The sequence below is a fragment of the Centruroides sculpturatus genome, unplaced genomic scaffold (genome assembly GCF_000671375.1).
Source record: "Centruroides sculpturatus isolate CEXI.00-Female unplaced genomic scaffold, Cexi_2.0 scaffold1003, whole genome shotgun sequence".
NCBI classification, from domain to species: Eukaryota; Metazoa; Arthropoda; class Arachnida; order Scorpiones; family Buthidae; genus Centruroides; species Centruroides sculpturatus.
In genome coordinates, this window is record NW_019385333.1 from 68,920 (window position 1) to 83,697 (window position 14,778).

At 31.9% G+C, this 14,778-nt stretch overlaps 1 protein-coding gene across 8 annotated transcripts in view; it reads right to left on the reverse strand.

The window, feature by feature from the left end:
• Window positions 1-7,208, reverse strand: part of LOC111637763 (PRKCA-binding protein-like) — a 32,037-nt gene extending 24,829 nt beyond the window's left edge. The window contains exons 1-2 of one of the 8 annotated variants that reach the window (XM_023383326.1): window positions 7,055-7,208; window positions 114-220 (exon numbers count right to left, since the gene is read on the reverse strand). In XM_023383326.1, coding sequence (XP_023239094.1) covers window positions 114-220; window positions 7,055-7,078 — 131 coding nt within the window. In that variant the 5' untranslated portion in view covers window positions 7,079-7,208. Of the gene's footprint in view, window positions 1-113; window positions 251-7,031 lie in introns of all 8 variants that reach the window. The other 7 variants (XM_023383325.1, XM_023383328.1, XM_023383329.1 and 4 more) reach the window with 7 other exon arrangements.
• Between the last annotated feature and the right edge of the window lie 7,570 nt (window positions 7,209-14,778).

The following is a 14,778-nucleotide window of genomic DNA, read 5'->3' on the forward strand; positions in this document are numbered from 1 at the left end:
TATATAATTGATAAAATTATTATAATGAATTAACCGGCATAATAAAAGCAAACTTAAAAAGTTAAAATTTAAGCAAAACATAATAAGTAAAAGATAAAAATAAACAAACATACATGCGATCTTCAAACAATTCCGATTGTGCATACATATCATCCAAGTCTATAGTGGATAATAAATGATACTGATATCTTGGATCACCAAACATTTTCAATGTGTGTCTCTACTAAGCATTTAAAATAGCACGGAATTACTGCATATAAAAATTAATAAACAAACAAACTGAATTAAAGAAATATTTAATAAAATAAAAATAAAATTACTTAGAAATGATAACAAATATCTCAAATAAATAAATAAATAAAAAAGTGAGAACTTATAAATAATAATATAATCTAATTAGCTAACAAACAATCATTTGTTAAGAAATTAGATTTAAAAATAAATATATTATTCTAAACTGTTTGAAATGTTTTTATTAGGATATTTTTTATTTAATATTATATATAATATTAATTGATATAACAAGTCTCATATTGGTCCCTTGATACTAATATACAAATCCTTTATAAACTTTATATTATGTAATTTTTTGAGAAAGTGCTAATATATTATTTGTTATTTTTTCTATGAGTGAAAATCTTCATATTTATCTTTACACCACACACACAAAATAGAATCAAAAATAAATGCAGAATGAATTACAATTTTATTCTGAGAGCAGATACAATAAATTACAATACATTTCCTTCAAAATGATGATATCACACACATTTGCCAATAGTCATGCCATAACCAGGAACAGTCCTGGAAACCACTAATGAGACAAAGGAGAGGTAGTGAAACATACAGCCCATTGCTAGAATTTATCAAGAAAATTCCTTGGCACATACATGCATTCTATGGACTTTATGTATTCAAATAGATATATGAGGTTTGTTTGTTTTTCTAATTAAAGCACTAGATTTGTCAGTCTTCACCACAATAATGTCATTTCTTGTTAACCAACTCTTTCTTACCTTCATATTAGTACAAATTATATGGCTTTGGTACTGAACATGATGTTTGCATATCTTCATCATAGTTCTTCATCTATAGCAGTGGTTCTTAACCTTTTTATACTCGCAGCCCACCAAATATTTCATAATTTTTTTGTGACCCCCATTTTTTAAATAATTTATTGGTTTCATTGCTTCATTGGAGAGAACTACAATGAAATTTCTTGAACTTCTATGCTTACGAACCCATATTTGATATAATCACGATCGTATTTTCTAATTTTAATGTTACTTAATTTTATACCTTCAGTTTTAGGACTTGTGTTTATTCCCTTACATTTTTCACTGTATCATCATCGGAACTTTCACTAGTATTTTCTTTTTGAAGATCCTGATCCACGATTACTTACATTATAAACATTTTCTAATGTTCCTTTCTGTTTTTTGCTCATTTTTATGGGTTAATTATAAATAAATAAAACTAAACACACAATATAAGAAAGAAATGCACTATTATTCGATCCAAAGTCGATACTAAAACTAAACTAAAACTAAAACACCCACAACTTGTAAAGATTTTACATATCTTTTGCAAAAACATTTAAATTTTCAAAGCCTACTATTTTTCCTAATTATTTTTAAAATTCCAAGCATTAATAGTTTCTTAAAATTACTTTGGAATAAAAGTAGTAAATACTGCAGTGTAAATAGCATATTTACATTTATTTCTTCTGTACTAACAAAGTTGTATATAGGAAGAAATAAATAAATAAATAAAAAACTAAATACAAAAAATTTATCTTTCTTATTTCACTTTTCAATACAATATTCAGTTATACATGAATTTTCTTTTTATTATATTCTGAAGGAAATTTTGCATAATTTGGAGGCCCCTGGCAAACTTCTTATGGACCCCCAGGAGGCCGCAGCCCCCCTGTTAAGAAACACTGATCTATAGATCTATAGCGCCCACAGACTATGAAAAAAAAAGGGGCACAAGCTATAAGAAAAGGCATCATACATTATGTAAGGAGCTTCAAACTTTATGATTCAATGTCGGATCAGTGCTCCACAAGATGGTGCCAGTTGAATTGGGGGTTACTTGACCTTGAAAAGAAGGAATGGGGTTTTGGTCAACATATGATGAAGTTTCATGGGTCAATGGACAAATATTGTTCATTAGTTTCTTTTATATTTGCAGAGTAGGCTAGAAGTCATGAATTTTCTGTTGTTTATGATCCTCTTGGGGATTATGAAAAAGGCAACTGAGATAAAAGGTGGGCACATGTCCCAATGTACAGGCATCACTGTATAGAAATCTTTGTACTCTGTTACATTCTCCATATCTAGTAAAACTCACTCTGGCCTAATATTTGGTAGTGGAGGTACATACATTGGACCAAATTTCATAGTTTCTATGGCATACTCTGTGGGAAATATGCCCCAACAAACAATATTGCCACCTATGCTATTGAATTTAGTTTTCTTCTGCTTCCAAAATATCCAATGAAGCTTTCTTATGTATTGTTTTCTCAAATTATCTGCTATTCATGTCTTGGCTGATGTCAGCCAAAGTATGCAGGTTCTATTGATATGTGAATAAGCTATCTCTAGGCAAATAAGTTCACATGTAAAGGCAAATTATAATATATAAACATCCCAAAGCCCCATATTTTAGTAATATGCCAAACAATTGCCACATTAAATCAAGCTACTGTACTGCTATTATTTAGAATTTAATTAAAAATAATTTGATACTAGAGTAAGGAAGAGTTGCAGGTTTGAGTCCCACTCCAAGTCATACTTTTCTTGCAAAATATTCAAAATTATTTCATTATAATTATTAAATTTCATAAGAGATTGCACTTAACACCTATCTCTAGTATCAAATTATTTGGAATTTCATTAAAAATAATAGTGGTAAAGTAGTCCGATTTAATCCAGCAATCGTTTGGCATATTAAGGACAAATTTTTAAAACCTGACATTCACAAACACACTTTAAACAACCTTTAAAGTCCAGTAACAAAAGTTTTTTATTAAAAACTTTTGAAAAATGTTTTTCACCTTGACCAAGGTCTGTCTCAGGTCTTTAATGAAATTCCAAATTTTTCAAAATATTATTTTTAAAAATTGGAATTTATATGTGTGTTAGCTTTATTTATGTATGCATTAAATTTTAATTAAAATGAAAGTTTCTTCTCCAGTTCTTTTGTTTTACTCACTACTCTATTTATCAATACTTAGATTGTAAAAATTAATTAACTACAGTAGAGCGTCGTTTATCCAAATCAATTAGGGACTGGGGTTGTTCGGATAACTTATTTTTCAGATAACCAATTATGTACGAAAAAATATATTAATTTATCCCATGTTGAAATTTTTCTCCGTTGCATGTCGCTTTGCGTTGAAGTTTCGTCTATGTTAAGCCTAACAAACACTATTGTATCATTAAAAATTATTTTTTTATTTTGTACAAACAAAATAAATATATTGAAAAATATAAAAACAATAAAAAATTATACTTCAGAAGTTAATTTAGTATCAAAAACGTAAAATATTTAAGTAGCCGAAGACATAGCCAAAGCTGCGCGACAGCACTGGCGAAAATTTAAATTTGGCGACTGGAATTCCTTTGGATAACCGACGTTTCGGATAAACGATGCTCTACTGTACTTTAATTATAAAATAAATAATGTATTTTTTTTAAAACCCCACCCTTTTCCAAATTCTACATACAGGTCAAACAGGCCTGATAACAAAAAATTATTTCAACAATTTGTTATCATCCATCCTGATGAAAATATAATTTAAAATTTTTTCTGAACAATCAAAGCACCAAGTTAAATACATAGCCAAATGATCACCTTAAATACTTGGGCTATAAATCTGCTATTTTTAAATAATTAGTAATAAGTAATTTGCTACTAGAGGTAGCCATTTAGGTGCCATTTCTTATCTAAATTAATAATTATATGTTAAGATGAATAGTTAATTTATCATCATTTCTGTAAAGAAAAAGATTGATGATAAAATTGATTCACATATTTAACTTATCACTTGTCAGTCCACTATAAATTTCTTTTTATAATAAATGTTAAAAATCATATTCCCATTTGCAAATAATATTCAGCTATAATAAAAATATGAGAATAATGAAAATCTTGTTTGCTATTTATATTAATACTTACTTTCAGAGATTTCAATTATTCTCATATTTTTATTATAACTGAATATTGTTTGCAAATGGGAATATGATTTTTAACATTTATTATAAAAAGAAATTTATAGTGGACTGGCAAATAAGTTAAATAAGAGGCGTGTCCGGAAAGTAAGTACCGTTTTATTTTACCGCCACCGCAGAGGTAGTATCGCAGTTCAGCACCTGTGCACACGTGTCTCTGGTTGATTGTCAGTCCAGTGACGCCATTAGAACCAGATTGTGATGTTTTTCCATGTGTTAATGAGCATTCAAAATGTTTAAGACGATTGCCGATCCCACCGACTGTGAAGTGCGTTCTGTAATACGGTTTTTGAACGCAAAGAATGTTAAACCAGTTGAAATTCATCGTCAACTTGTAGAGATTTATGGTGAAAATGCAATGAGTGATGGAATTGTGAGAAAGTGGGTTCAACAATTCAATGCTGGATGTACCAATGTTCATGACGAAGCACGGAGTGGCCGGCCTTCTGCTGTCAATGATGATTTGGTTGCAAAAGTGAATGAGAAAATTCTTGAAAACAGACGATTCACAATAAGATTGCTTTGTGATGAGTTTCCACAAATTTCAAAAATTGTTTTGCATGAGATTGTCACAAATCAATGTTCAGCAGTGGTTGTCTTCACTGGCGACATCTTTCTTTGAAGAGGGTATAGACAAGTTGGTTTCCCAATATGACAAATGTCTGAACAATAGTGGTAACTAAGTAGAAAAATAGTTTCCAACATGCTCTTTCATGTAAAAATAAATTTTGTTTTGAAAAAAGATTTTTTATGCGAGTTTTTCCAAAACGGTACTTACTTTCCGGACATGCCTCGTATGTCAATCAATTTTATCATCATCAACCCTTTTCCTTACAGAAATTATAAAAATAAATTAACTATCCATCTTAATGTGATGATTTGATACTTTGATTGTTCAGAAAAATTTTAAATTATGATTTAAAATATGAAACCTGAATAAGTTAACAAATTTGTTAATTTGTTTTTGCACAACTAAAATATTTTAGAATAAACAGTATATTTATACATATTAATCTATTTTCAAACTAAATACTAAAGTCAAAACCTAAATCTCCACTTAAATTTAAAATATTTTTATAATGATTTCTACACAAATTATCTTAAACTTCTCAAAAATGTAAACTTATCCATTAGTACAGTGGATCCCAACTGGTAAGCTATAAAGTGGCAAATTAGTGATTAAGCTGGGTAGGCTTAAACCTAGGAGTACAGAAGGAAAGAGGTCAAAAAAAAAAAGCTGAAAACTAATGGTTCAATTGCTATTTTATTTAACATAACTTAATGACATTTTATTATAAAGGTAACTCCCGTATAACATGGCACTTCTATAGCATGGATTCACTCTAACACGGTTCGAGAATTGGTACCATCCCCGTATAACACAGTACTGTTATAGCACGGATTCACTCTGACACGGTTCGAGAAATGGGTAAAACCCTCGTACAACATGAAATGTAATAAATTTTTACATACTTAAGTACTAATAGTTCATGAAAATAATAATTTTCGTGAACTGTTAGTACTTCAGTATGTAAATTTTCTTTTCTCGCCTTTTGTTCATACACATTGTCCTTCTCGAAACTTGTTTCAATTTTGCCAGATGTTTTTCCCTTATTCCATAAGTGCTTAGCACCATATGAGGAAATTAATAAAGATCTTTTAACTAGAAGCACGCAATCTAAAATTACATACTTTTTGCAAAAGGTAAAGCATGAATCTGAAGATAATGCAGAAAAATGCTCAGAGGATAAGGATAACTTGCCAAAAAGAAAACGCTCTCAGTTAATAGTGCTTTTAGTGATGACGAAGAAAACATTGTTTAATTTATATTAATATGTATCACTTTAAAAAATTTTAATAAAGATATTTATCTTAATTATGAAAATATAGCATGTTTTTTTTAATTTTTGGAACCTAACCCTCCTTTTCGTACTAGTTCTTTGTTTCGTATAACACGGATTCGCATAACACGGCAATTTTTTGGAACGTAACTATCATGTTATACGGGGGTTACCTGTATTCAAGAAAGAATGAGACAGGGGCAAGATCAGATATCTATCTACTCAACCTCAGGTGGTAGTTAATCTACTGTGTGTCGTGAAACCATTCTTAGTGTGCCATACGACAAAAAAATGACAAATTTTAAAATATGTAAAAGCAATAAAATGTAATTCTACAAGTTATCAACTATATTTCAGAAGTTTGTTCTAATAAATTATCATAAAAAAGTATTAAAGAGAGCTTCATGATTGACCTGTTGGCTGGTCCCGTAATATTTAATAAGTGCCCCACAAACTTTGCATTATTGTTTAATGGTACCATAATTGTTGGAAATCAATGCATTAGTCTGATCAAAATTATAGCAATGTAAATTTATTTATACAATCTGTAAAACGGAATTTTGCTTTATATTTTAAAAAACGAATATTTACATGAGCAAAGATAGAAAACTTATATAAACTCGAATGACGTTAATAACTCATAATCAATTTACTAGAACAACATTGCTTATGTCCTCATAATTATCAAACGCTTGTTACAAAAACCCTTTTCAATTACTTGTTTATTTTTTAATAAACAATTGATTTTTAATGAGCAAAATTACAACGGTGTAGCTACGTTTGTTAATGATGAAAAGCGTTTAATATAATCTGATAGTATATTTAAAAATCTAATTTTCATCTTATGTGTATCTGATCTTGTTGATTAACACCCATAAAGTTTACTTAGAAGCTGTAATAATCACAATATAAATTAAATGGCAACATATGCTCGATTCATAACAGAACCCACCACCTGTCCACATTGCAACGTACATCTTGTCTTCCTCCAAGAAGCATCCATCTTCAAACTCGAGCATCGTTATTTACTATTTTGGTGTTTATCTTTCACAATTTTAACAAATAACTCGAGAACTTTAACAACACTCCAATTACATTCTCCCACTTCCTCTAGTTACAAAATTCAACAAAAGTGTTGCCAGTTCATAACCTACTTGATATTTTAAAAATTAGCCAAAAAACAATTTTTCTGATCTTTCACTAGTTTGTTCAATTATAATACTTAATTAATTAATTAATTGATTAATTAACCATTATATCGTCCGGATAGACAAAGTGATAAAAGTTCAGTCTACCATTCTGGGAACCTGGGTCGATTTTGTATTGGATCCTCATAAGTTTTCATAAGCAGTTTGAACCGAGAGAAAATTTTTATTTCAAAATTCAGTTATTAGGACAAAATTTGGCGCCGCTATCTACCTAATTTATATATTACGTACGTTTTCTAACGATTTTATAGTATAAAAGAAGTCGCAAAACATGTCGAGTCCATTCCTCCTCATCTAGTTGCTCTGGGTTTGATCAAATTCGTAGAAAAAAAAAAAGTCATTCTTAATACCTACAGGTCAAAACGAATTAATAAAATTCAAGCTGTATGCTTTTCTCATAGCGTAAAACAACATTAAACTTCTTCAAGTGATCAGCCTTCACTTTGATTTCCTCATAAAGCAAATTAGACTGTTTTGTTTTCGATACAGTGCTTCCTTACAGCATATATCGGCATGAGCGTAGCCAGGAAGGGGCATGGGTGGGCACGGCCCCCCCAGTTAACCTGGTGCCCTCCCCAGAAAATCACAGCCGAAAAAGGGTTGAGCCAATTTGCAAAAAGAAATAAAACGTTGAAGCTAATTCAATTTTGTGTCAGGTTGGCCTCTACTAGGCCCCCCATAACAAAACTCTGGCTACGCCCATGTATATCGCGTGGTAAAATATTAACCTATCTCCTTGGAAATCCGTATTTGAACCTGATCCAGACTGCTCCCATAATTTATTGTGATTATTAAAGGGTCGAAGTATTGTTCTTTAGTCTGGTCGATTTCATTGCAAATTTAGCCTCCTTTAATGGGCATACTGTGTTAGCCATGCAGCCTACGATGTGCTAGTGACTCGCGTTAAGCAATAATTAATCCCTCAAAAAAACGTTTGGATGAATTTTAGCATTGTAAAGTGCCCTAGTAAGTTGTAAAGTATTATAAGTCTGTTCCAAAAAAAAGACAGCTACATATTAATTGACTGATTAATTGATTTATTGACACGAGGTGTCAAAATCTAAAGTGACCGTACGAACAGCATTAGATTGGCAATCAAATTCCATTTTCCCTTTTGTTCAGCGCTGAAAAGAATCCGAGAAACAGTCCAGCATTCAAAATTCGATTTATTATTAAATTTTACTTATAAACCTTTCAGAATTTTATTAAGATATTTTAATTTGTATATACCTGTAAATAATATTGATATTATGACTAAATATATTACTTTATGACTATAAGTATAATATTTTTCCCCTTAATTTGACATCGTTGGTATTATTTCTTCAAGTTGTGTTCTCTGTTTTGAGCATAGACGTTTTCAATTGTTGTCATTCGATACTCATTATTTATATTGGCTGAGTTATTTTAAATGTAAGAATCAAGTAGCTGTTACCCGCGACTTCGCCCCCGGAGGTTTTGCAAGCAAACCCTATTTATATTCAGTATTTCAACAACCATAGTAATCGTTATATAACACCTACCGCTGAGAATCAAACGATTTGTTTTCAATTTGATCAATTTTCTAGAACGTTTACAATCGTTCTATAATCGAACCAATATGCAATAACAAATTCGAATTTAAAACGGTTCGAACACTTGGTTAAAAAATCGAAATAGGCCTATATAAAAATATTTATAACAATGTCTGAAATGTTATCAATTTAATACATCTAAGTATTCGACGAAGACTAAACGTAGTTGAAAAGAAACAAATTGCATCTAAAATAGTATAGTATAAGCCGTTCTTCAGTTTAAGCCTTAATCCTCTCCCTTTCCCCCCGCGGGAAAATTTCGAAAAATCCCTTGTTAGTGTGCGTTTTCATGACGTACCCTAACTGTGTACCAAATTTCACCTCTTTAGGTTCAGCGGTTTGCTCTGGGCGATGATGAATCAGTCATTCAGTCAGTCAGACATCAGGACAAATAATTTTATATATTTAGATAATACAAGAGTGTAAAAAAAATAATTTATTAACAAAAATTAAAAAAAAAATTTAAAAAAAAAATTAAAAAAAAATTTAAATTTACATAACTAGCAAAACTGGTATTTTTACAATAAAATCCAGAATTAATCTTAATATTCAATGCCAAGTCTTCATAAAACTTAAGAAAATATTTCTGCCGATATGCATAAATTTCGGCCTTTAATTATTAATACTGTGTTATGTGACAAGGGCCATCAAAAACTTGCTATGGCCCACGATAGAGAGGAAATAGAATGGAACCACTGTTTTTTGAACAAATCAAACACGTAGAAAATTTTTCTTTATTAATTAACAAATAGCAATCTTAAAACTTTTATTTTTTAGTAAAAATAACATTCATTTATAGGTGCAAAAACCACTGTGGGTCTGTAAATTGTCTCCGATATAAAGATTTCAATTGCTTTCTTAACCAGAAAATTAAACTGAATTAATATTCTAAATAAATTCGGATTAAAGCTAAAACCAATGGTCTTAGGCAGCCAAGTATAATATTAGTAAGATGCAGAATTTTAAAATTAATATTACAGATTTCTAACGTACAAATAACAGGTGGTAAACAGCGCAGATATGATAAGGTACAGTACGGTATATGTAAAATACAGCTATAAATTAACTTGTCTGCGATAACAGAACTACATAATTGGCTGAGTTTATTGTACAATTTATAGACCTATGTTTAAATAAATAATCAAAAATTTTAAAAATAAATTTCGTTTGATCTACTAATTGATAGATTTACGAGAGAAAATTGGTAAATATTTTCTAACTAGGCTATCATTATTATTTATTTGTTTTTATATTATTGTTAGTGTCACTACTATTTTTCTCTATAGTTAAGTTTGTGTTTTCCTTTTGGTTAACCTTTTTTTGTTATCCAGTTCCAAAGAACATCGACAGATTTTCTTTCCGATTTATACAAAATAATTGTATAAAACAATTAAACCCGCGTTTTTTTATCTCTTTCCGCTCGCTCTGAATACACTAAAAGTGTATTTTTAAACGTGAGAGCCCAAATGAATGTGAGAGCACATGTCATATTTCATCATGCAAAATAGCGATTGTTGAGCAGATGGATAAGCTCAGCACAGACGAAGCACGGGCTGTATTAAGTATTGTATTGGCGGAAATAGATTTTATCTCCAGTAATTGGCAAATTAATGTTAAGTTAGTTACGATGGAAGAGTTCAGAATCGAACGCAGTAGTTCGGTTTTTAGTGGCTGAAGAGAATAGGAGTGCCGACATCTATAGGGGAGGGTGGGGATGAAAGGGACAAAATTCATATTTTTATTTTTCACTGAAAAAGTTCACTTCTAATCAGTTTTATTTTTAGTGCAAAAGATTCATTAAACCTTTACTTTATTCTGACCATATTGTGAATTCATCCTATTATATTGGTACAGTAGTTGAACATTTTCATATTTTTAAAGACCTCTCCAGGTGTCCCTTTCATTCCCACGTCTGGGTTGAAAGGGACACCCTCGGGGATGAAAAGGACTACTTGCATTTTAATGTAAAACTTAGAATTAGTTATCTCAATGTTTTCAAATTTCATTATAACTGAAAAGTGATAGACTAGAGACTAAAATTTTTAAAAATTACAGTTTTAATAATATGAATTTTGTGACATCACAATTATTTTAAACAGTTAAAGATTATCAATATTTTTAAAACAAAGAATATCAAATCTTTTCAAACAATAACTAAAGAATATCACAATCAGTAGGCTATCACATAATTAAACTGTCTTTCTTTGGTCAATAGAATGTTTTTCGCAATTTATCCCAGCTGATATGAGGTGAAATCGGTGGGAAATGTAATGTTTGCTTGCTCTTGCCGTTCCTCCTGCTTGGGATGGATGGGGTAGTTTTAAAACTATATTTTCCATGATGACATCACTGATATCATCCTCCTCAGGAAATATAAACTTGAAACATCCCAATATTTATTCATAAACTTGACTTTCAAGTCTTCATCACTCAGTTTCTTCAAAACTTTTCCCACAAAGTAAACAACAGAAGTTTTTTTGCAAATCTGACTAAAATGAAATCATTGGGCTGAACATGTTTGACAGTGTTTTTGATATCAGATCCCTCACTCGATGTTGCATCAGACGTTGAGGAAGAGCTGCTTTGAGATCTTTCATCTTCACTTTCAGTTTCTTCTGGAATATGTTGCAACAGCTGCTTTTTAGATTTTGTCCTCATTGATGATGCTTGCATTAAATACAATGTTAATTCTGTCTCCATTTCTGTAGTAAAAACTTTCCTGTTACCCACATGCAGTGAATACACTACATTGTCTTTTTTATATTTTGAAGCGAGTTTAGCCAAATGCAATTTTGCATTTCCTTGGGCACTGGCTGTAGCCCTGATTGATGCTTCTTTTTTCAACAACTTCAATTATTGCCCCTTGAATCACTTCTGGCGTCTCACGTTCTTTCTGTTTTTTTTTTTTTTATATACTTTCGAGGCAATTTTTTTCTATTAAAAAAATTTAGCATTAGAAACATGCAAAAAATGTCAATATGGGGTTGAAAGGGACATGTCCCATTCATTCCCTATTTTACTGTCCCTTTCAACCCCCAGGCCTCAAACAACCAAAACTACAACTTAACTTTCTGACAGTGAAATATAATTTAAAACTGATTAAATAAACATATTTTAGAGGTTTCAAAGTAATTATCCTGATTTAAGTACATTATCCAATGACTATGTTTGAGATTTTACCCCTAAATGTAAGAAATGAAAAAAACTTACTTTTGCATGCGTTTTCTGCTCATCCAGGCATTCCAAACACTGGTGCTAATGTATTGGACCCTACAAATGTGTGAAAACTATGGACTATTAGTGTCATCTATCCGTGAAATAGCGAAGCTCCATAAGTAATTTAACAGCAAGTTATAGAGGCTGTCCCTTTCATCCCTTGTCCCTTTCATCTCCACCCTCCCCTATACAAATAAAGCATGTTTATGGCGAATAGTAGTGAATAATTGTCGCAAGAGTTACAGAGGTCACAAGGCAATTCAGGATAAACCGAGACTGAGTCAGACACACATCGTAATCTCCGCTGCGGAAAACATAATCAGAAGTGACAAACGAGTTACAACTCTCACATTTCTCGACCTCTCAAGAAAGCTTTGTGAGAAAAAGGTTCATGTTGGACAATGAGGTGTAGGATAGAGTTGAAGAATTTTTTTTACCAACAGCCACCAGAATTCTATATGAGGGGCATCGATCTGCTTGTGAGACGTTAAACAAATATAATGATATTTCTTTTAAATTTGCAATAAATGTTTGCCGATTCTGACGTGTGTTCACTTAGACAACCTTTATAATTAGCCAACATGGCTGCACCCAGGTTCATAATGAGACGACCGGGTGGTGAGGGAAGGGACCCGTCATATCCGAACGAACCACCTCGAAAAATTCTTTGTGTTTTTTCTAGCCGTCCGGATTCGATCCTAGGTCCTTACCAGAGCGATAGACGGTAACTTAAATCACTTGGCCATCCGGTCACTACAAAATACGTTATACTTTCATAGCCTACAGTTCTCAACATATGCACAAACTCGGAGTTGTAATTTCTGAAAGAAAACAAAAGTTTTTTTACTCGTTCGAAAGAAAAAGAAAACTCTAAAAATTTCTTTAGTATGATAGATGGCTACGGCCTGCAATGAGAGCGGCCGAATGGTGAGAGACGGGGTCCGCCACATCTGGACAGATCACTTTTTTGAAAAATTCCTGGAGTTTTTGACCGTTCGGATTTGATCCCAGACCCTTTAGAGAGGTGGACTGATCTCTTAACCATATGCCATCAGGCCGTCAAAACTTTTTTAATCTATAAAAGTCTGCTTAAACAAAAATTTTACATGGGAAAAGAGGATATGTTCGGGTAAAAGAAAACGTACAGTAACTAGCAAAATCGTAAATAAATTTATAAATATATTTAAAAATTTATAAGATAAAGTAGTAGAACAGAGATAACACTATTGTTTTTTTATTTTTTAATCTTGGATTTGACGATGGAGTTTGGCCGAGTGCCACTTCAAAGGACTTTCAATGGAAAATGATCCACATTTGGTTTTACACATAAGAAGAAAACCCAAAACCCCTACTTGGCTAACTCATTGGTTAGGAGCGAACTCTCGACCAACTGCCAGTGTCCAGTGTTTTTTCCAATCGGCCACTGATGAGCATTTTTAAACAATGAAACATTATTAGCTTTTGTCTATCTACATTTATAATAAGACAATTTCTATTAATAGCGAGGTTGAGGCCGAAGTTTTAAACGCAAAAACATGTACGTCGGACGTTCAGCGCCGAATTCCTGTAAGCCTGGGAGTTTGACAATGGTGTTTGGATTGTCAGTGGAATCATGCTCGACATTCCAAACACCATTGTCAAACATCTAGGCTTACAGGAAAGCGGCGCTGACTGTCCGACGTACACGTTTTCGCGTTTAAAACTTCAGCTTCAACTTCGCTAATATTATAAATACAAATGAAACCAATTTTTCGAACTGATTGATATTGACAGCCGGATGATCTAAGCAGCTAAGTAGAATTTGGAAAAACAGCTGAGCTCAGCTATTTGGAAATATAGAGCTGAGCTGAAGTCTTGACAGGTGACCTACGAGTTGAACTGTGAATTTCGACCGAAGTTGAGAGCTAAGCTAAGCAGAGCTGCAATGTGTTGCAGCAAAGCCATTTTTGAAATTATGAAAGATAAAAGATAATAGTTAAAAAAACCCCAGATGGTTTTTCTTTGACTCTTAGTCGCTTTGTGGATACTAAGAGAGCATCTTTTAGAAAGCTCATTATAGGTTCAGCCAGGCCCACGACGGGGCGGCTGGCATATCCGGACAGACCACCCCCTGTCCGGAGTTGAACCCAGTTCCCCAAGAAAGGTAGGATGCTACCTTAACCGCTCGGCCATCCGGCCGTCTGTAATGGTTTTAACTAAATAAGTTTCAAAATAAAAAGCTATGTCAATGGTTCGTATAATAAAGGGGAAATGATAAATTTATTTAGTTTTGAAATGCAAAATTAGAGAAATTTGGAGATATTTTTTAAAAATAATAATATATTTACTTTTCTATTTTCACGTGCATTTTTGCATTACAGAAACTGCAAATACTAGCTCAGAGCAAACATTTTTATAAATTAAAATTAGATCAAAAGAAGAGAAAACCATACTCACAAACTTTATAAATTATGTAAAGTAAACCAAAAGCATTTTCAAGAGATAATAAGAAGGTTCCTAAATGAAGGAAGTGTGGTGTTAGCCGACTGGATGAATTTGTCAGGATCATCACGCGATCACGTCTATCGTGTGGGAGTGGAAAAACTCTCTGAGACAGGCTTTCCATCTTTTAACCCGTTTAATAAAATTAAACATTTCTCTTACAATAATTCTTATGATAAGGCATAACACCTCTCAAAGGGAGAGAAACAAGTCCGCACAA